Source organism: Elgaria multicarinata, chromosome 14 (assembly GCF_023053635.1).
Source record: "Elgaria multicarinata webbii isolate HBS135686 ecotype San Diego chromosome 14, rElgMul1.1.pri, whole genome shotgun sequence".
NCBI lineage: Eukaryota > Metazoa > Chordata > Lepidosauria > Squamata > Anguidae > Elgaria > Elgaria multicarinata.
The window spans coordinates 2,220,256-2,240,777 of NC_086184.1; the positions used below are offsets into that span (position 1 = coordinate 2,220,256).

Sequence of the window (20,522 nt, forward strand, 5' to 3'; positions counted from 1 at the left end):
TTGGAGCCGAAGTATCCTCTCCCCCCACCCCTCCTCATTGTTCTATAACAGCCTTCCTCAACCTGGGGCGCTCCAGATGTGTTGGACTACAACTCCTGGGGCATTCTGGGAGGTGCAGTCCAACACATCTGGAGCGCCCCAGGTTGAGGAAGGCTGTTCTAGAAGAAAACCCAAGAGCGGTGCTACTGCCCTGAAACAATTGAGATCTCTACTTAAAATTTATAGATGTGTGTGTATTTATATAACATGAAAGAGTAGCAGGGGCTCGAGAGAAGTCAGCCTAGGTTGAAGACTAACATGTCTCTGACAATCTGAAATAAAGACCTTGCTTATTTTATTTATTTATTTATTTATTTATTACATTTCTGTACCGCCCAATAGCCGGAGCTCTCTGGGCGGTTCACAAAAGGGAGATAAAAGATTGTTGGTGCCTGGGCAGGGCCAGCATCGGGTGTAGGTGTGATCAGGCATCTGCTCTTCGACCTGGAAGAGGTTTCTCTGATATCAAACGTCCACCGGGCCATGCAAAGTCTGCTGCAGACAAAACAACGGAGGGCCTCATGGCACCTTAAAAACTGCCAGAATTGTCGTGGCAAAACACCTCGTGCACCTGACAAAGTGGGCTTTGAGCCCTGCGGCTTCTGCCATAACAGCTGTGCAATAGTGCTATGTGTGTGAACTTGGAATTAAGTCCCAATGTGTTCAATGGGCTAAGTGTAAATACCTGCAATCCTATTCATATTTACCTGGGGTTTAGCCCCATTGAACATTGCGAGACTTACCTCTGAGTTAACCTCCGTTGGATTGCACTCGTAATGTAAGATGCCACAAAATGCTGTGTTTTAACATTTAAAGCCCTAAATGGCTTGGGGCCAGGTTATCTGAAGGAACGCCTCCTCCCATATGTACCTGCCCAGACCCTAAGGTCATCCTCAGTGGTCCTTCTCCGTGAGCCCCTGCCAAAGGAAGTGAGGCAGGTGGCTACCAGGAGCAGGGCCTTCTCTGCTGTGGCATCCCGGCTGTGGAATGAGCTCCCTAAGGAGGTTCGCTTGGCACCTACGTTATATGCTTTTAGATGCCAGGTGAAGATCTTTTTATTCTCCCAGCATTTTAACAGTCTATAAATAAATGTTAACTTGGTGTTTAAAATTTGTAATTTTGCATTGCTGCTGTTTTTATCTGGTTGAGCTTTTATATTGTATTTTATATTATGTTTTTATACTGTTGTTTTATACTTTGAATGTTTTTAATTTTTGTGAACCGCCCAGAGAGCTCCGGCTATTGGGCAGTATAGAAATGTAATAAATAAATAAATAAATAAATAAATAAATAAATAATTTTAAGAGCTGTAAGCTCTGTAAACATTTGGTACCTAAACTGGTGTGGAGAATAACTTATTTCCTTTTCCAGTGCCAGTATTAATGCAGCCTATTCAAACTTCAGTATCCTATTACAGCATTTCTTTTGTAAATGAAGTACTGATATTGAACACTTGCTGGTTTTATAATTTTTTGGAGCTAGCTGGTTTTTGAAATAGAAGGTGGTGTTGTTTTTTAAAAAGTTTATTTTCTTTATTCTTTTCTTGTAAGTGTTTATATATAAATGTTACTGACTTATAGTGTCAGCAAGTATTAAGCATCCCACCTATGTACACACACGCATACAAGTGCACACACAGGTAAAAACTCCTTGATGTCTTTGTAATCTCGTCTCCCTGCCTCTCAGGTATGGAGATGCAGTGCGAGAAATTGACAACAGCATTGGGAAAATACTGAGTCACCTTCAAAAACTGAACATAAGCGAGAACACCTTTGTATTTTTCACATCTGATAATGGTGCAGCCCTCATTTCAGATCCTGAACAAGGTCAGTTTTCCTGGTGCAGAACTTGCTAGGTTTGGGATGGAGAATTTGGTGCTTCGTTAACTTATGGAACACGTTCAGGAGGTCTTCATGTTTGTAAATACTGGTTTGCAGAGGGTTCCTGTTCTTTCTGGTTGAATTAACTGAGTGGTGGAAATCTGCATTTCCACACTTGCCCAGGTGATGAGAAATGCATGGATTGTTCCTAAGATCTAATGGATAAAAACATTGTCTGCTGACATAGCTTCAGCTATGGGACGGTATATAAATGTAAATCATCATCATCGTCATCATCATCATCCCAACACACATAAGCCCTGAATCAGTGATTTCTCCTTAGTATATCTCAATAAGTGCAAAGGATCTTACAAGCACATTTAACTAAGTCTTCTGAAAAGCTGTTCCCTTGAATTTTCAGGTCTCCTTCATTTCACAGGTTTTTGTTTTTTATTTCCTTTGGGCACAGTCACTGCAAATTAATCACTTACCCCCCGTATCTTGTCCACCCACGTTCCCCATCCCCCACCAAACTCGGGGTCAGCCAACTCAAAGCCTGATTGCGGGAGCGCTCAGGATGGAAAGAGCTGCCTGCCTTCTCATCCCAGTCAAGTCATCTGCTCCTTTTGTGACCTTGGGCAAGTTCTGACTTTCCACCGTTCAGCTGTGAAGCATGGCCCTCTGCTTACCATCTGCTGCCTTAGAACATTACGCCGTTCCTAGTGAGAACTTTCATTTTGAGAGGCAGGGAAATTTGCCTCTCGCTGCTCGGCTTGTTCCTCCAGTTATTCAAGTCGCAAATAATGGTGCTGAACATGGATTGAATTGAACGTTTTATGTGTTTCTTTGGAAATTATTTTGGACATTGATTAAACAATCCACTTTATGGAAGTTGGAGCCTGGTTTTACCTACAAGGGAGATCATTAGGTAAACTAGATTATCCCTGAGTGAATGTGGCTGTTGATGGGGAAATTGTCCCCCCGCTCCAGCTTTATTGCACCTGCTAACGATGGCGCACACGCTGGTAACCTCTAGGCTTGATTTCTGTAATGCGTTGTACTTGGGGTCCTGTATATCTAGTTCAGAAACTTCAACTGGTGCAACATACGGCAGCCAGGTTGGTCTCTGGGGCATCTCGTGGAGACGATACTACACCAGTTTTAAAACCTTTACACTGGCTGCCAATCTGTTTCTGGGCAAAATCTAAGATGCTGGTTCTTTCTTCTAAGGCTTTACATCAGCCTTCCTCAACCTGGGGCGCTCCAGATGTGTTGGACTACAACTCCCAGAATGCCCCAGCCAGCTGGCTGGGGCATTCTGGGAGATGCAGTCCAACACATCTGGAGCGCCCCAGGTTGAGGACGGCTGCTTTACATGGTCTAGGTCCTAGGAACCTCACCGAGTGGCTTTGCCCCATGTCCCAGTCCACCACTTAAGGTCCTCAGAGGGTTAACTGCCGCAGCTGCCTAAGGTGAGCTTGGCAGCCACACGTGACAGGACCTTTCCCTTTGCCACCCCTCAGCTGTGGAATGACCCTGCCGATTGAAATGCACCAGCCGACCTTTTTGAATATTTTTGAATAGGAATTAAAGACTCCGATATTCCGTCAGGCCTTCCTTTTTTAGAATTCTTATTTCTCTTTGCCGATTGTTATAAACTGTTTCTTGGCTGTATTGTTTTTATTGTAGATTTTGTTTGTTTGTTTGTCTGTTTTGTTTTTTACTCCGTATGCCACCTAGAGTACTTTGCATATAGGCGGGTTATAAATTGAATAAATATTAATGATGATGATGATGATGATGAATTACTGTTTGCTTTTTCTCTAGGAGGTAGTAATGGCCCTTTCCTGTGTGGCAAGCAGACTACCTTTGAAGGTGGCATGAGGGAACCAGCAATTGCTTGGTGGCCGGGACATGTACCTGCCGGGCAGGTGAGAATCTGGAATTAAATATCATCAACTACCATCTGCTTGGAAGGTTTTCTTTAATGAACTCCAGTGGGCTTTGGATCAGAGCTTTAATATACTCCACTTGGGAGCTCCCTGTGAAATACATGTGACAGAAACCAGAAAGCTTATTGTTTGATGTCCTTGATACTAGTGGAGCAATTGAACTGCACTATTAAGGTTTTGACATCTCATGCGCATGACCTGATTATTAAGAAGGGCTTTGTGTGTGGCCCAGGAATGTCATCTCGCTCTCTCTCTCTCCAAATCCTAAGTTAGTTAATTACTTAATTCACATACTCCAGTGAAGTATCCCAGTTTGGTTTGGTTTCCTTTCCTTCCGATTGCCAAACCAACTGAAGGGGGAGAAACACACACACCCCGTCCCCCTCAAATGTCTACTTCCATCTACAGTAGTGGGCCACCTGAGAGACCAGGGCAGAGCCAGGATAGTAAGACACCTTCCAGCCACTCCTGATGCCTGGATAAATCCACCAAAACTAGTCCAAACAAATGTTTCTCCAACCTCTGCTCTTGGAATCATAGAATAGTAGAGTTGGAAGGGGCCTATAAGGCCATCGAGTCCAACCCCCTGCTCAATGCAGGAATCCACCCTAAAGCATCCCTGACAGATGGCTGTCCAGCTGCCTCTTGAATACCTCCAGTGTGGGAGAGCCCACAACCTCCCCAGGTAACTGATTCCATTGTCGTACTGCTCTAACAGTCAGGACGTTTTTCCTGATGTCCAGACGGAATCTGGCTTCCTGTCACTTCAGCCCGTTATTCCGTGTCCTGCACTCTTAGAGAGGTTGATGATGAAAATTTTGCTGTTCATTGATGAATTCATATATTTGGCACCATCCATGTATATGACACTTACTTCAAAGTGAGTAGAGAGGTCCCTTCACCATGGGGTTTACGTGCTAGAAACCAGTACCAGGAAGGAGAAGGAAAAGGGGTGAGATCGTGTGATTATTGGAGTTGCAATGATCATTAAAATAACCCTGCCAATCTTACACACACCCCTTACAGATAGAAAGGGCGCCCTCCTACCTAAACATCTCTAATAGCAGTCCAGCCTGTTTTGTTTTTCCTTGTATATATAGGGCACAAGTCATTGGGGGCTTTCATAGATTACAACTACCACCTGCCGTTCTCCCCAACAAGACTGTAGAAAGCCAGTGCAAATACTGGAACCCCGTTACATTTAAACTGCTGTCAGAGGAACATGACTGTATTCTATAGCTGCAGCCTCAGCCTTCCAGGGCAGCCCCATATAAAACTCCTCATCATGAAATCACTATGCGTGTGTGTGTGTGTGTGTGTGTGTGTGTGTGTGTGTGTGTGTGTGTGTGTGTTTTAAGTGTGAAAAGCACTTCACGTGTATTATTATCAAGCTGTAAGTTTTATCAACTGTGTGAACCAATTTACTGTCATAATGCAGACTGGGGCTGACTGAGAGAGAGAGTGAGGCTTGCCTAAGGCCTTCATGAATGATCATTGTCAAGTAGAGTTGCAGGTACCTCACCCAGGTCTTTGAGAAATGTTGGGTATGGTTCCAAACAGAGCCATGAGAGACAAACATCCCAGCCACCTGTCTCCCAGATTGCTTCAATAGCCTATCACCTTCACAGTTAACTGTAACAAGCACTTGATGCACCCTCCTCCTCCTCCTCCTCCTCCTCCTCCTCCTCCTCCTCCTCCTCCTCCTCCTCCTCCTCCTTCTTCTTCTTCTTCTTCTTCTTCTTCTTCCATACTTGATGTAGATTCCTGCCCCCAAAGGGCTCGCAATCAAAGCTATCTGCAGCTGTGCTCTTAGCGGGTGCTCTAAACTATAATGCCCTGCATCAGGGAAGCAGCCCCGGCATGTCATCTTAAAGCTGGGGGAGGTGGGAGCTAAATTCAGCTTTGGAGAAGTACTCAGGGGCCCCATTCCAGGGATGGCCAAAGGCAAAAGGTGAAGGGCGAAAATACCAGAAGTCCTAGCATATTGCAGCACAAAGATCTTCCTGCCAGTGACTCAGCTTTCAGAGAGGAATTTCAACCTTTTAGAATGGGAGGGAAACATGCAAGTGGTTGGTGGTCGGTGGAAAGTGGCTTGGCCGCTTGGGGAACCCCAGAGGGCTGGATTTGGGCCCCACGAGGGCTGGATTTGGCCCACAGGCCTGAGGTCCCTCACCCCTAAGCTACAGCATCCAACAACTTGAACTGGGCTGGGATTTTGTTACTCTTTTTTTACAGCTTGGGGTTCACTAATTGTTGTCTAGTTGGGGGCGTTGTTGTCTCTGTATCTGAACGGGGCTGTTTCCCTGCTTGCCTGTGGACAAGAGAGAGAGAATCTTAGCTCTGCAATTACCAGCAGGTAGCTCTCCTCAGGTGGCCACACCGGAGTGTGCAAGAAATCGTCCCAGTACTCATTAATGGCAAACACAATCAAAGCCTGCAGGAGGCAGGCGTCTTAGTAAATAACGGGTGTTTTCTCTGCTTTGCGGATGTCTTCATTCCAGAGAGAAGGGGCTATTCAGGATCTGGACTCTTCATGAATCCTTTGTGCTCTTGGACAAAGAGAACATTTAGTTTCTAATTTACATCCCCTTTCAAGGGTTTTTAATTAAATGCAGAAGAAGGCTTTGTATGAATATCACGCTCTTAAAGGGAGGGTTGCTGCCAGAGAGTTTAAACCCAGAGTATCGTGGAGGGTATAGGCTTTCGGTGTTTCCATGGTTAATGAGTATTGCACACGGCCATGTCCAGGGCTCTCCAAAATCTTGAACGTGGCCCCTTCTTTGGTTTCTGTTCAGGCTCTTACTTGCGAATTCTTTCCAAGCACAGAGCAGTTGCCTCTAAATGGTGGATGAAAGCAAGACGTGTAAAATGGAGGGAGTCAAGCGGTTGCAAGATCCTGTAGACTTGCTTGTCAAGTCAGAAGAGCACACCAGCAAATCCAAGCCTCTTCAACTGCCCCTTTGTGCTTCATCCCCTTCGTCTTGGGCAGTTGGCTCCCTTCTTTGGGATCACACGCCTTCGGAGATCAAACCTGCATCCTCTTATGTGCCCTGTGGGATTATGGTGGTGGCTCTTGTTTTCAAGCAAACCCAGAACTACGAATGTTGACCCTTTTCCCTCCTTGCTTTCAAGACCTCTGTGTTCTGATGTCCCGCAGTCTCCTTGCTGCAGGGGAGAAGGAAAGACCTGCTTTGGCTTCCTGAAGCTCTGCTGTAGAATCATAGAATAGCAGAGTTGGAAAGGGCCTACAAGGCCATCGAGTCCAACCCCCTGCTCAAAGCAGGAATCCACCCTAAAGCATCCCTGACAGATGCTTGTCCAGCTGCCTCTTGAAGGCCTCTCGTGTGGGAGAGCCCACAACCTCCCTAGGTCACTGGTTCCATTGTCGTACTGCTCTAACAGTCAGGAAGTTTTTCCTGATGTCCAGCTGGAATCTGGTTTCCTGTAACTTGAGCCCGTTATTCCGTGTCCTGCACTCTGGGAGGATCGAGAAGAGATCCTGGCCCTCCTCTGTGTGACAACCTTTGAAGTATTTGAAGAGTGCTCTCATGTCTCCCCTCAATCTTCCCTCAATGCGTGATCTGTTCCATGCTTTTTTTTAGTTCCCTTTGCCTTCTTTCTTTCTGCTTAAAGTTGGTTGCCTTTTTACTGTTCCCTCTTCTCTCCTCCTGCCGTTTTGGCGGAACACCGTAGAGCTTTTAGCTACGTACCTGCATCTCTTCCCTTGCTCTCTCGTTTGAGTCGGTGCCTAGTTGAAGTCGATATAACTCACGGTTGGTCTGCGTAATCGACCCTAGGAACACCTAGGGATTGATACAGATGTGCCTGGAAGTTGTTTGCATGGGGTGGTTTTTTTTCTCTTTGAAGAGGGGTAAATGTTCCTTTTCACTGAAATTTAATGGGTCACAAAAATCCTCAGTTAACCCTGTAGGCTGCCGAGCAGGAGCTAATCTGGTCTGCTCCCCCTGACTGCCTTTAACTTTTGCATCTGAATAAAAGGTTCTGCCTCATTACCTGGGCAAAACATTTCTGCCTGTTTTTCTTTTCTTTGGCTGTTATTATTTTATTATTATTGAGGCGTCCCACGTGCATGGTGCCTTACAAAGAATGGTGGGTAGTTCCCTGCCCCAAGGGACCTTCCCATCTAGAAACAGGTACAAAGGCTTCGTGGGGAAAAAAGCTGCAATCCAACGTGGTTTAGATAAGCTTAGTGCCACTGGGCATAAGTATACCCACACACACACACACACACACACACACACACTTTCTCTTGGATTGTGGCCTTTGTCTTGAACTGTTTCTTGTGCGAACGAATGGTTTCTGAACAGATATTTCATCATATGACAATCTGTGAAGCTGTCAGGCAAACAACTCCCCCTCCTCTTGAGCTTCAGGGCTTTATAATAATCCTGTGGGGTGCTGTGTATCTATTAGAATTGGACCGGTGAGTTCTTTGACTCAAAGGAGACCCAATATGCTATTTAAGTTTACCATTGTGTGTGTACTGCAGAGTTGGATATATAAAAATTGCAGTCCGCACAACAATGCAGAACTGAAATAGCATCTATCAATTGGTCATCCAGCAGCAACTATCCACCAAATATTAGTACAGTAAAGAGCAAATGAAGCGAGGATGCCCTAGTGCCTAGTCAGGAGATGGGACTAGCAGCCTTGCATATTAGAAACTACTGAAACCTCTTTTCAAGGGTTTGAGGGTTTGTTTGTTTTTTACAGGAGTTATTATTTATTTATTTATTTATTTATTTACATAGCGCCATCAATTTTCATGGTGCTGTGCAGAACAAAATAAAACAGAATACAAAACCCCCCTGCCATATGGCTTACATTCTAAAATCACAGTAACAAACGAACAGGGAGGGGAAAGGCCAACCAGCATGGGGGACAATAAAACAAATAATAAAAACTAGTATCGTCACACTACAGATTATAAGCTTTTGAGAAAAGAAATGTTTTCAAATAAGATTTAAAAACTGATCGACGTCGCGGTTCTCAGATGAGCTGGAAGAGAATTCCGGGCATAGGGGGCAGCGAGCGAAAACGGGCGAAGACGAGCGAGAGATGTAGAAACTCTTGGGCGAGTAAGAGACATATAGTGTTATTAGAGCGAAGGGTGCGAGCAGGACAGTAAGGTGAAATAAGAGACGAGAGATAGGGAGGAGCCAGGCCATGGCAAGCTTTAAAAGTCAAAAGGAGACGCTTGTATTGAATTCTGTAGGAGATGGGGAGCCAGTGAAGGGATTTTAGAAGCGGGGTGACGTGATCAAAACGACGAGCCAGAAAAATACCCTTAGCCGCAGAATGATGAATGGAAACCAATGGGGAAAGGTGAGAAGAAGGAAGACCAGTCAACAGGAGATTACAATAGTCCAAGCAGGAAATAACCAAGGCATGAATGAGTCTTGGCGGAAGAAACCGATAAGAACGGGCGAATCCTAGAGAGGCAGCCGGCTCGGGTCGACTCAGCCTTCCATCCTCCCGAGGTTGGTAAAATGAGTACCCAGTTAGCTGGGGGAAAGGAAGTAATGGCCGGGGAAGGCAACGGCAAACCACCCCGCTATAAGGCCTGCCAAGAAAACGTCAGCGAAACCTGGCGTCCTTCCAAGAGTCAGTAATGACTCCGTGCTTGCACGAGAGGTTCCTTTCCTTTCCTATACAAGAAGAAACGACAAGACTTAGCTACAGCCTCAATATGGGAAGAAAAAGAAAGTGAAGAGTTAAAAATAAAACCAAGACTACGAGCTTCCTCAACAGGATAGAGTATAACATTATTAACAGTGATAGAAAATGGGAGGAGAGGAGAGGGTTTAGGAGGGGAAACTAGCAGTTCACACATTCAGGCATGAGGGATAGAAACATGGCTTCGGATTTAAGTAAAAGGTTCTCAGAAAGCCAACACGCATGGCAAGGTTAGAGTGTGTGCACTTGGAGTGGATGCGTGGAACAGGCTCGGCATGGCCACGTTGTCAAACTGAAACACATCCGGGACAGAGAGCATAAAGAAAAATGATATAGAAGAATTGGGGACGGAGATTTTGGTTTGGGCTCCATCCTGCAGGTGTTTTTACCGAACCACAACTATTCCCCTGCTGCTCTTTGTATATTTTCATAGGGTGGGGTTTTTTGGTTTGTTTTTTTTGGTACCCCAACGCTTTAGGGTGTTGAGCATAAATAACATAAACAAGCACCCTTGCTGGATGAGTCCCAGGCCCTCTTTACCTCCAAATCAGTCTTGGCTGAATTTTCCAGGTGAATTCATACCCAGTAAATAAACTTTAAAGATTTTCACATGCTGCCTTCTAGAAGAATCCAGCTGGCAGGAATGTGTATTTCTGCCGCTCTTTGAATCCTCCTTTTGCTCCATGTCCCCCACTCCTCCTCCTCCTCCTTCCTCTCCCCCCCCCCCGTCTTCCCACCTCCCTGGTTCTGCTCCCTGAAGGAGAAAAGAACATATCAACCCAAAGACAGCACTGCAACCTTTTCTTCACTATCTCCCACAGGGCACAAATTGAAATTGAATTAGACAGGGATATCAGGTCTGCTCGCTGTGATAAATGTAAAAGGATTTTATTTAAAAACACCCTGACATTTGTTCACCCAGTTTCAAATATTTAGCTTTCCTCTTTTCCATTCCTGGCGGGGGCAACTTTATTAATTGTCGCCTTTGATTCAGAGTTAGAGCTTGAAAGCGCTGATAACGCCGGCGTTGGCTATTTCTTCTCGCAATGTGGCCCAAAGCAAAAAGGATTTCATTTTCTTAAAGACATTCTGTGTTTGCTGAGAGTTTTATTTATATATATATATATACATATATATATATATATATATATACAAAAAAATAATTATATATATATACACACACACACACACACATACCCTCTTCTTAACGTGCGTAATACCGGCTGTTCCTTGCTGATATGGAAAATATCTGATCTTGCTCCTCTGTTTTTCGTTATTTATTTTTCACTGGGCTGTTAGTCTCTAGAATATTTCCTCCCCCCACCCCCAGTCTTGTTACGGGAATGGCAAGTCAAATGAAAGAGTGCTGTCGACACATGAAAATACCCCTTTTTTTAAAAAACACACACACACACCCCTGTTTCTCCTCTGAAAATACTTCAAAGTTTATATATAAATAGTAACCCCCTCCTACCCACCCACCCCCTCCAATTCTCCTCTCCAATGTGGTGCTGCAGATAAATCCAAGTGGCTGTAACATTGACGTTTAATTTCTTTTTAAGAAGTTTCCTCTCCTTTACACGGAGAACAGCGTGCGAGGCCAGGGATGTAATTGGCCGTTTAATGTGAGCCGTCTACTCCAGGCCCTGCTTAATAACAAGGGACCCGAGGACGAGGAAGCCACCGGCAGCTCCACACTGGCCTGCCTTTTTATACGCCGCGGGAATCAAAGGCTCTCAGAGTTCCACCCGCATGTTTGGTTAGAAGTGACCTTAAGCCGTTCCTCCCACGCCCAAAGTGTACGACACGGATTAGAGAACTTGTTATGGCATCACAGTGCCCACGAGATCCAGGCTTGGGAAAATGGCTGCTGCTGCTGGAGGACAATCTTTGTGGCAACCTTTGTCCGCTAGCCGCATCCCAAAAGTTTCAAACCCAGAATGCTGGTCTGAAGTTTTTGGGGAGGGGGATTTTGTTGCTTCCCCAACATTACTTGACAGGGATAGCTTGGCCACGGTGGTACAGGCATTGGTAACCTCAAGATTGGATTACTGCAACGCGCTCTATGTGGGGCTGCCCTTGAAGCTGCTCCGGAAGCTGGAGCTAGTGCAGAATGCTGCAGCTCGGCTGTTGTCTGGAGCTGCCCCTTTCCAGCATGGAACTCCTCTGCTGAGGGAACTGCACTGGCTGCCTATTCGCTACCGGGCCAGGTTGAAGGTTCTTGTACTTGTGTACAAAGCCCTAAACAGCGTGGGACCAGGATACCTGAGAGAGCGCCTTCTCCCTTACCAACCTGCCCGGTCACTGAGGTCATCCGAGGATCTGCTCCTGGTGGTTCCACCTAGATCCATCCTCCGATTGGAATCCACCAGGGGCAGAGCCTTCAGCGTGGTGGCACCCCTCCTATGGAATTCCCTGCCTCTGGAGGTCAGACAGGCTCCGACCTTGTACTCCTTTCGGCGCCTCCTGAAAACATCTTTATTCCAAGAAGCCTTTCTTTAACATGCAGCCTTGGATCTCTGTTTTTGCTTCTTTTAAATTTTGTTTTAACTGTTTTATTCTGTTTTTATTTTCATTTCACCTTGTACACCGCTCCGAAATTTTTCAATGGGGAGCGGTATATAAATATTCTAAATAATAATAATAATAATAACAACAACAACAACTTGGTCTCTGGTGGTCCTGGCAAGAGCACCCCAAGCTCCTTTGGGTCCGAGAGCCCCAAGCCCGTACGGAGGGCATAGCGGGGGACAGGATCAGCCTCCCGTCACCTAATAAGCTTGGTGCTTGATCTGGCTCTCTGAAACCAACTCCTTTGAGGACAGGCCGTAGCTCAGTGGCAGAGCCCCTGCTGTGCAATGCAGAAGGTCCCAATTTCAGTCTCCAGCATCTCCAGATCAGGCTCGGACTATTGCCTTAAACCCTCAAGAGCCGCTCCGGGTCAGGGGTCGGCAACGTGGTGCCCGTGTGGACCAGTGTGCCCCTGGATGCCTTTCTTAATGCCCACCAAGGTGCTCTATCCTGCCCACTTTTTAGTTTCTGCGTGGATGGGAGAAAGGAGTGGCGTGTATGCCTGTATGTTCGTGCAGGATTCATGGGGGGCTTGTGTGTGTGTGTGTGTGTTGGTGGACAGTGGTGTGTATATGTATGTATGTTTGAGTGGGGAGAGTGTGTGTATGTTGTGGTGATCCAGAGTGAAAGAGAAGAGGAGGTGGAAGGAGGGAGGAAGGAGTTAGCAGACAGAGCGGGCAGAGAGAAAAAGCGTTTTCCTTCTGTGAAATAGGCTTCCTTTGACGGTGAAAATGGCGGGTTCCAAGGAGTTGTGCAGTAGGTTGGGGCTCCAGCCCCACTTCTGCCTCGTCCTCAGTCTTTTGGGCAGGTGACTTGTCCCTTGTGACTGGCCTCACTTCCCATAGCAGCCATTTTGTGCCAGTGCCCAAGACAGTTGCTTGAATTGCAAAAAATGCCCATTGGCCCCCCTGGTGTAAGTGATACTGAGCTAGATGGACCAAGCATCTGACTTGGCCTAAGGCAGCTTCCCGTGTTCCTAAGGAAGAGCTTTTCACCAGAGTCCACTCGAACTGCCTGTCGTGGAAGGTGATGCTGATTTCTACGAGGCCTCCTCGTTGGAAGAGAAGCCCCCTCCGCTTGGGGTCTGTGCTGTGTGTGCCTGTGTGTGTCTGTGCGCAGACGCTCTTGTCTTGTCAATTGCAGGTGAGTCATCAGCTGGCTAGCGTGATGGATCTCTTCACCACAAGCCTCACACTGGCAGGACTGCAGCCTCCCAGTGACAGACAGATCGACGGCATCGACCTCTCGCCCGTCATCCTGCAAGGCAAGTTAATTGACAGGTGAGTTATGAGCACCACACTCGCAGCTGTCCATCTCTTGGCTCCTCCACTTATTGGCACGGAGCAGCAACTCTTGATTATTTTTAGAGCCGCTTATTTTTAGGAGCGGGTCTTTTGTCTTTCTCTTTTTTGAGGAGTGAGTAGCTGAGATCTTGGGCTTTGGTGGGGTTTGCTTCCGGAGCTCAAAGCAAGCATCTGTTTCATGTAGCCTTGTTGGAACACAGAGTGGCCAGGTTCCTTCACAGGACTCCTTAATTAGGAGCTCTGAGGCTTGAAGCAGGTATGAATTTGTGTGCAGGGATTCATTCGTATAGGAGGAAGCCTGCAAACAGCAACATGTGAATTTCGGCACGAGTTTCTTTTTTTCTACATATATGGATTGGGCAGACATTATATTTTAATGAGTTTTAAGTAGCTCGTGATTTTATTTAGCTATTTAGTTACTTATAGTATTTTTATCCAGCTCCTCAGCTGAAAAGGCTTCCGGAGCAGCTTACATATAATGACCCAGTTTGTGCTTAACAGCAGCAAATTGTGGGTTAATTAACCCAACATTTGCCAGGGGCACGTGTCACCCCCGTACTGAATATGCAATCTCCAATTGGAGTTTGTTCGATGACATGCGACCCTGGACACTATGGGTGAATCGTGGGTTAAGCAATCCAAAGTTAACTTACAGTTATTTATTTATTTATTCATTTATTACATTTATATACCTCCCCATAGCTGAAGCTCTCTGGGCAGTTTACAAAAGTTAAAAACAGTAAACATTAAAAAAATATACAAAATTTAAAAGCATCAAAAACATAAAAACAGTATAAAAACAACAGTATCCATTTAAAAACAACAATTCTGGGGTCCATTAAAAACAAACTTAACGTTGTTAAATGCTGTTAAATGCCTGGGAGAAGAGAAAAGTCTTGACCTGGCGCCGAAAAGATAACAATGTTGGCGCCAGGCGAGCCTCATCGGGGAGATCATTCCACAGTCGGGGGGCCACCACTGAAAAGGCCCTCTACCTTGTTGCCATCCTCCAAGCTTCCCTCGGAGTAGGCACTCGGAGGAGGACCTTAGATGTTGAGTGCAGTGTACGGGTAGGATCATGTCAGGAGAGGAGTTCCATCAGGTATTGCGGTCCCAAGCCATGTAGGGCTTTATAGGTTAAAACCAGCACCTTGAATTGGGCTCGGAAACATATAGGCGGCCAATGCAAGTGGGCCAGAATCGGTGTTATATGTTCAAACCTCTTTGTTCCAGTTATTAATCTGGCCGCTGCATTTTGCACAAGCTGCAGCTTCCAAACCGTCTTCAAAGGCTGCCCCATAGGTTAAGTTAATTTTGGATTGTTTAACCCATGATTAACCCATAGTGTCCAGATTTGCATGTCATGAAGCAGTCTCTGATCAGGCCAATTGGAGGCTGCATGTTCAAAACGGCACTCAGAAGAGACAACGCAGGGTCCGCTAGACCGGGTCAGTCTGGCGCACTGTAAGGCAGCCTCATCATTTTGATGCCGTGTGCAAGAAAAGTGGTGATGGGAGAGGAGGAGAGGCCTTTAGGGGGTTGTGAAGCCACTGGATTTGTGCAAGGTAAGAAAGAGCCCACTACTCCCAACTCAAAGGAATTGGCAGCAAAAAAATAGTGGAGGGATGAATATGAGCAAACGCATTAAAGAAAAGAAGAAGGAGAAAGGTTAATAATGAAAGGGGGTAACAGGCAGGAGAACAGCCAAGGTGAGGAGGATGGCAAAACATCTGCTTCAAAACAAACAAGCGACAATGTGAGGATCATATTAGTTCCTCTCTAATTAGGTACTAAGTTTCATATGCACATAACAAGAAGTGGAGCACTGATCAGGGAAGGTCAATGACGGAACACGGGAAGGAGGGCAAACTATTTTCATAACGTTTTCTGAGCATCCTCCTGAAATTTGCAAATTAATGTGGACCTCTCCTTTTGCTTACCTACGTTGTTAGCATCTGCTTACAGTCCAATAAAAGTCTTCATTCAGTTAGCAGTTGATCTGCATTGTGTGCACTGAAAACATCTGGCTGGCTGTGTCAGCGAGGATTAGGAAAATGCTCTCTTGCCTCCTTTACAAACAGGCATAGAGGGGACGTTGTTTTACAATTCTGTTCCTCTACGTTTTTGTGACACACACACACACACACACACCCCTCAGAGTGGTTGGCTGTATGGGTACGCGCTGTCCTTCAAAAAGCAGAGGACAAGATCATTACTTGCCTAATTAACCCAACATCGCCTGTTGTGTGACCGATTTGCCTGCGTTCAGAGCAAATCCTGGCTTTCCATGGCCATATGCGGAAGATCTGGCCTCCTGTATCTTTTCCGTCTCCGTCACACAGGTGCCTCTCTTTTTGGAGTATTTTAAGTCATCAGGCTCTGTGTGAAATTACATGGTCTGGTAGTTCAAGGATTAACAATCACTGGCAAGACGGCTTGCATAACATTTCATTCTTGCTCGGGCAACGCAGGCTTTCGCCTTGATGGACGCTTTAAAAAATGCTAATTGAAAACCTGGCAGCAGAAGCTAATAGAAGGCAACCTGCTCCTGACTGATAGCTGAGTTGCCAGCCAAGCTCCGTTAAAGTGTTTGTCTCCCTTATCTCTGTGGCTGCCAAAAAAAAGAAGGAGAAGAAGAAGAAGAAGAAGAAGCTTGTTTGGACACGTTACATTTCTCATGCGGCTGTACATCTCTCTTTGTCCCTCCCTCCCTCAATCAGGCCAATATTTTATTACCGGGGCAACGAGATGATGGCAGTACGAATTGGGCTTTACAAGGCTCATTACTGGACCTGGAGCAATTCCTGGGAGCAATTCAGCCAGGTAATTGAAAAGCCTTCCTTCCTTCCTTCCTTCTTTCTTTCTTTCCTTCCTTCCTTCTTTAGAAATACCCCACCCACCCCACCAAGTAAAACTTTGATCATCATAAGTTCTGCTTTGCTCCAGCTTCAGGTTATTTTAACACAAGACATGGGACTACGGAAGTGTTAAGCAAATTATGGGCCAGGCCACCTTTTCAGCCAGTGCTCAGGGGGCCATCCCTCGTACGTGCATCTCTTGCTTGCAGTGGCTAGCAATGCTTTCTTCTGGCTACTGCCGTGTTTCCTTCGGGTGGACTAACTTCTGACTATCAGAAGTTAGACTAGCCTCTAAAACAGGGCTGAGCAGCTTGTGGCCTTCCAGATGTTTTGACCCTACAACTTCTGTTAGCCCTAACCAGCCTAGCCAATGCTGATGGATCATGGGAGTTGTAGGCTAAATCCATCTATCCACAAGTTGCTCACTCCTGCCCTGGAGTCTGATCCAGGAGCTAGAAAGATACAGGATGAAAGAAACAGGAACTGCAGTTTCAGTACAATCTGATAATTCAAGATGGTCCTCAAGAAACAAAACCTCCATTCCTTGAGCCTCGGAGTGATGTGTAAAAATCACGGCCACAACTTTCTAACTGGCTCTAGCAAAAGTGACATTTTCTTTCCTGCCCCCAAGTATGGAGATGGCATGTCTGTTCAAGCATCTTCAAAGGCCTTTAGCAGCTGCACCTGCACCCAGGATGCCCAGAGAAGCTACAGCCTGTAAAATGACACAGCAGCAACCTCGGGAATCGCTGGCACCACCCTCCTCGGAACGGCCAATAGCTGCAGCACCAAATCTACTTCACTTTGAAGAGCGTAATCAGCCTGCCGGATTCATGGCATGACTAGTTGTGAAATGCCTCCAGAGTTTAGAGCTTTAGTTAAGAACAAGAAAGAAAGGGGGGAAAGGGATAAAAATTGCAAACAGCAGCTCTGATCATCCAGCAAGGAGGAGTGAATCATTTGCAGATGACACAAAATTGGGTGGGATAGCTAATACCCTGGAAGACAGAAACAAACTTCAAAGTGATCTTGATAGGCTGGAGTGCTGGGCTGAAAACAACAGGATGAAATTTAATAGGGATAAATGCCAAGTTCGACATTTAGGAAATAGAAACCAAAGGCACAGTTACAAGATGGGGGATACTTGGCTCAGCAATACTACAAACGAGAAGGATCTTGGAATTGTTGTAGATCGCAAGCTGAATATGAGCCAACAGTGCGATAGGGCTGCAAGAAAGGCAAATGCTATTTTGGGCTGCATTAATAGAAGTATAGCTTCCAAATCACGTGAGGTACTGGTTCCTCTCTATTCGGCCCTGGTTAGGCCTCATCTAGAGTATTGCGTCCAGTTCTGGGCTCCACAATTCAAGAAGGATGCAGACAAGCTGGAGCGTGTTCAGAGGAGGGCAGCCAGGATGGGGTCTGGAAACAAAACCCTATGAAGAGAGACTGAAAGAACTGGGCATGTTTAGCCTGGAGAAGAGAAGATTGAGGGTAGACATGAGAGCACTCTTCAAATACTTGAAAGGTTGTCACACAGAGGAGGGCCAGGATCTCTTCTCGATCCTCCCAGAGTGCAGGACACAGAATAACGGGCTCAAGTTAAAGGAAGCCAGATTCCAGCTGGACATCAGGAAAAACTTCCTGACTGTTAGAGCAGTACGACAATGGAACCACTTACCTAGAGAAGTTGTGGGCTCTCCCACACTAGAGGCCTTCAAGAGGCAGCTGGACAACCCTCTGTCAGGGATGCTTTAGGGTGGATTCCTGCATTGAGCAGGGGGTTGGACTCGATGGCCTTGTAGGCCCCTTCCAACTCTGCTATCCTATGATTCTATGATTCTGCTTCTGTGGAGGAATATATACATAACCAGTTCTGGGTTCTGCTGAACAGAGGGCTCAGGACAGGGCGCTGAGCTCCCAGGGCGGGCGCAAGAAGACTCTCCTCTCTTTGCTCCGCTGCAGGTTGCTACTAGGCTTCCATCTGGCTTCTGCTTCCTTCCAGCTGGGATTTGTATTCCCTGCTGTGGACTCTGTGATGTGCAAGGAGCTTCATCTGCTCTCCTGAGCAAGCTGGCAGGGGGGATGCTGGGAGTTGTAGTCCGACACATTTGGAGGGCCACCAGGTTGGGAACGGCAGCTGTGGAGATACACACACACTTCACTGCGTCACCCCATCTCTAGTGGTATCTAGAAAGAAGCATCCTCCTCTATCTGCCCGCTCACAAAATTATGCCTAGTGTGGAAAATGTGGGCGGGAGGCATTTTTCTCCTTCTCCCATAATACCAGAATCCAAAGGGGTCATATCCCATGAAGCTGATGGGTGGGAGATTCATGACAAATAAAAGGAAGGACTTCTTCACACAGTGCATAATTAAATTATGGAATTCACTCCCACAAGATGTAGGGGTGGCCAACAATTTGGATGGCTTTAAAAAGGGGTTGGATAAATTCCTGGAAGAGGAGGTGGCTATCCATGGCTACTAGCCCTGATGGCTATGTGCTGCCTCCAATACCCGAGGCAGTAAGTCTGTGTGCACCACTTGCTGGGGAACATGGGTGGGAGGGTGCTGTTGCACCATGTCCTGCTTTGTTGGTCCCTGGCCGACAGCTGGTTGGCCACAGTGCTGGGCTAGATGGACCTTCAACCTGATCCAGCATGGCACTTCTTATCATAGAATCATAAAATAGCAGAGTTGGAAGGGGCCTACAAGGCCATCGAGTCCAACCTCCTGCTCAATGCAGGAATCCACCCTAAAGCATCCCTGACAGATGGTTGTCCAGCTGCCTCTTGAAGGCCTCTAATGTGGGAGAGCCCACAACCTCCCTAGGTAACTGGTTCCATTGTTGCACTGCTCTAACAGTCAGGAAGTTTTTCCTGATGTCCAGCTGGAATCTGGCTTCCTTTAACTTGAGCCCGTTATTCCGTGTCCTGCACTCTGGGAGGATCGAGAAGAGATCCTGGCCCTCCTCTGTGTGACAACCTTTTAAGTATTTGAAGAGTGCTCTCATGTCTCCCCTCAATCTTCTCTTCTCCAGGCTCAACATGCCCAGTTCTTTCAGTCTCTCTTCATAGAGCTTTGTTTCCAGACCCCTGATCATCCTGGTTGCCCTCCTCTGAACACGCTCTAGCTTGTCTGCGTCCTTTTTTATATGTTCTTATATTCTTCCAGCCATGCTTGCCACATTGCTCTGGCATTGGGGTTTGTGCATTTATGAAATGTAGCGTTCTGACTAACCCTGCCGACGGTTTCTAGCTGCACCCGGGGATGGCTTCCGCTTCTCTCCCTCATGTCCTAGTTGCGCCCTCTCTTGGCCCTCATACCCAGCTCTCTGGAGAGAATGGGTTTCTTGGAAATGTAGGGGGGCCATAAATCTAGAAGTAGAAGATTGAGGGCTACCCCACCCGCATTTGCACACATATGTAAAGATGAGAAGTCAGATCAGTTTAATTGTCTGCTGCAAGTTAAGCCTCTAGCGCAGCCTTCCTCAACCTGGGGCGCTCCAGATGTGTTGGACTACAACTCCCAGAATGGCTGGGGCATTCTGGGAGATGCAGTCCAACACATCTGGAGCGCCCCAGGTTGAGGAAGCTGCTCTAGCGCGTACCCCGACATAAGGAAGCAAAGCAGAAACACCTGCTCCTGACCTGAGCCTCTTGTAACATGCCTGCCTGTGTGTGTAGCTGTGATAATGGGGACCAGTTACTCATTCCCAAGGTTATCCTCCTGTGAGCGGTGGCAGACATGCAATTAAGGGATGTTTATTCCTTTCTAAGTCTTTGTTTAACTGCTAGTTGATAAAAGTCAGCAATTATACTGTACATCAGAGGGATGATTAAAAATTCATTTGCTTTCCTGCCGCTTGTGTCGTCTGGTGGTTGATGTGGGTAAAATTGGAGCACAGACTTCGTGGACAGAACAGCCATTAACAACATGCCAAGGGTGCTGGGGTTAAAATTCGTTGCAATTCTTCTTCTGGTGCTCAGACATTAATTACAACCCTAGCTTAGCTTTTTTTAAAAAAAAAAGAGAAAAAAAAAGAACAAAAATAAAAATAATAATTAGAATGCTGAATATCATTATGCTTTCGATTGCAGATACTTGAAACACTCCCGAGGTTTAATTGCTACGGAATTTATTTTTTGCTGCCTCTGGTTTTCTTATCAATATTATTGATATTGGGGTTGGGAGTTAGAGACGCTGGAGTGACTTTGGTTTGCTGGTTTCATTGCAAAACGGGAGCCTTGATGCATACATTTTAAGTGACAACAGAAATTC

At 46.2% G+C, this 20,522-nt stretch overlaps 1 protein-coding gene across 2 annotated transcripts in view; it reads left to right on the plus strand.

Annotated features, from left to right (window-relative positions):
* Positions 1–20,522, plus strand: part of GALNS (galactosamine (N-acetyl)-6-sulfatase) — a 67,988-nt gene that overhangs the window by 14,948 nt on the left and 32,518 nt on the right. For both annotated transcript variants that reach the window (XM_063141094.1, XM_063141095.1), the window contains 4 exons: positions 1,726–1,865; positions 3,687–3,790; positions 13,223–13,359; positions 16,104–16,206. In XM_063141094.1, the coding sequence (XP_062997164.1) occupies positions 1,726–1,865; positions 3,687–3,790; positions 13,223–13,359; positions 16,104–16,206 (484 nt within the window). The remainder of the gene's footprint in view (positions 1–1,725; positions 1,866–3,686; positions 3,791–13,222; positions 13,360–16,103; positions 16,207–20,522) is intronic.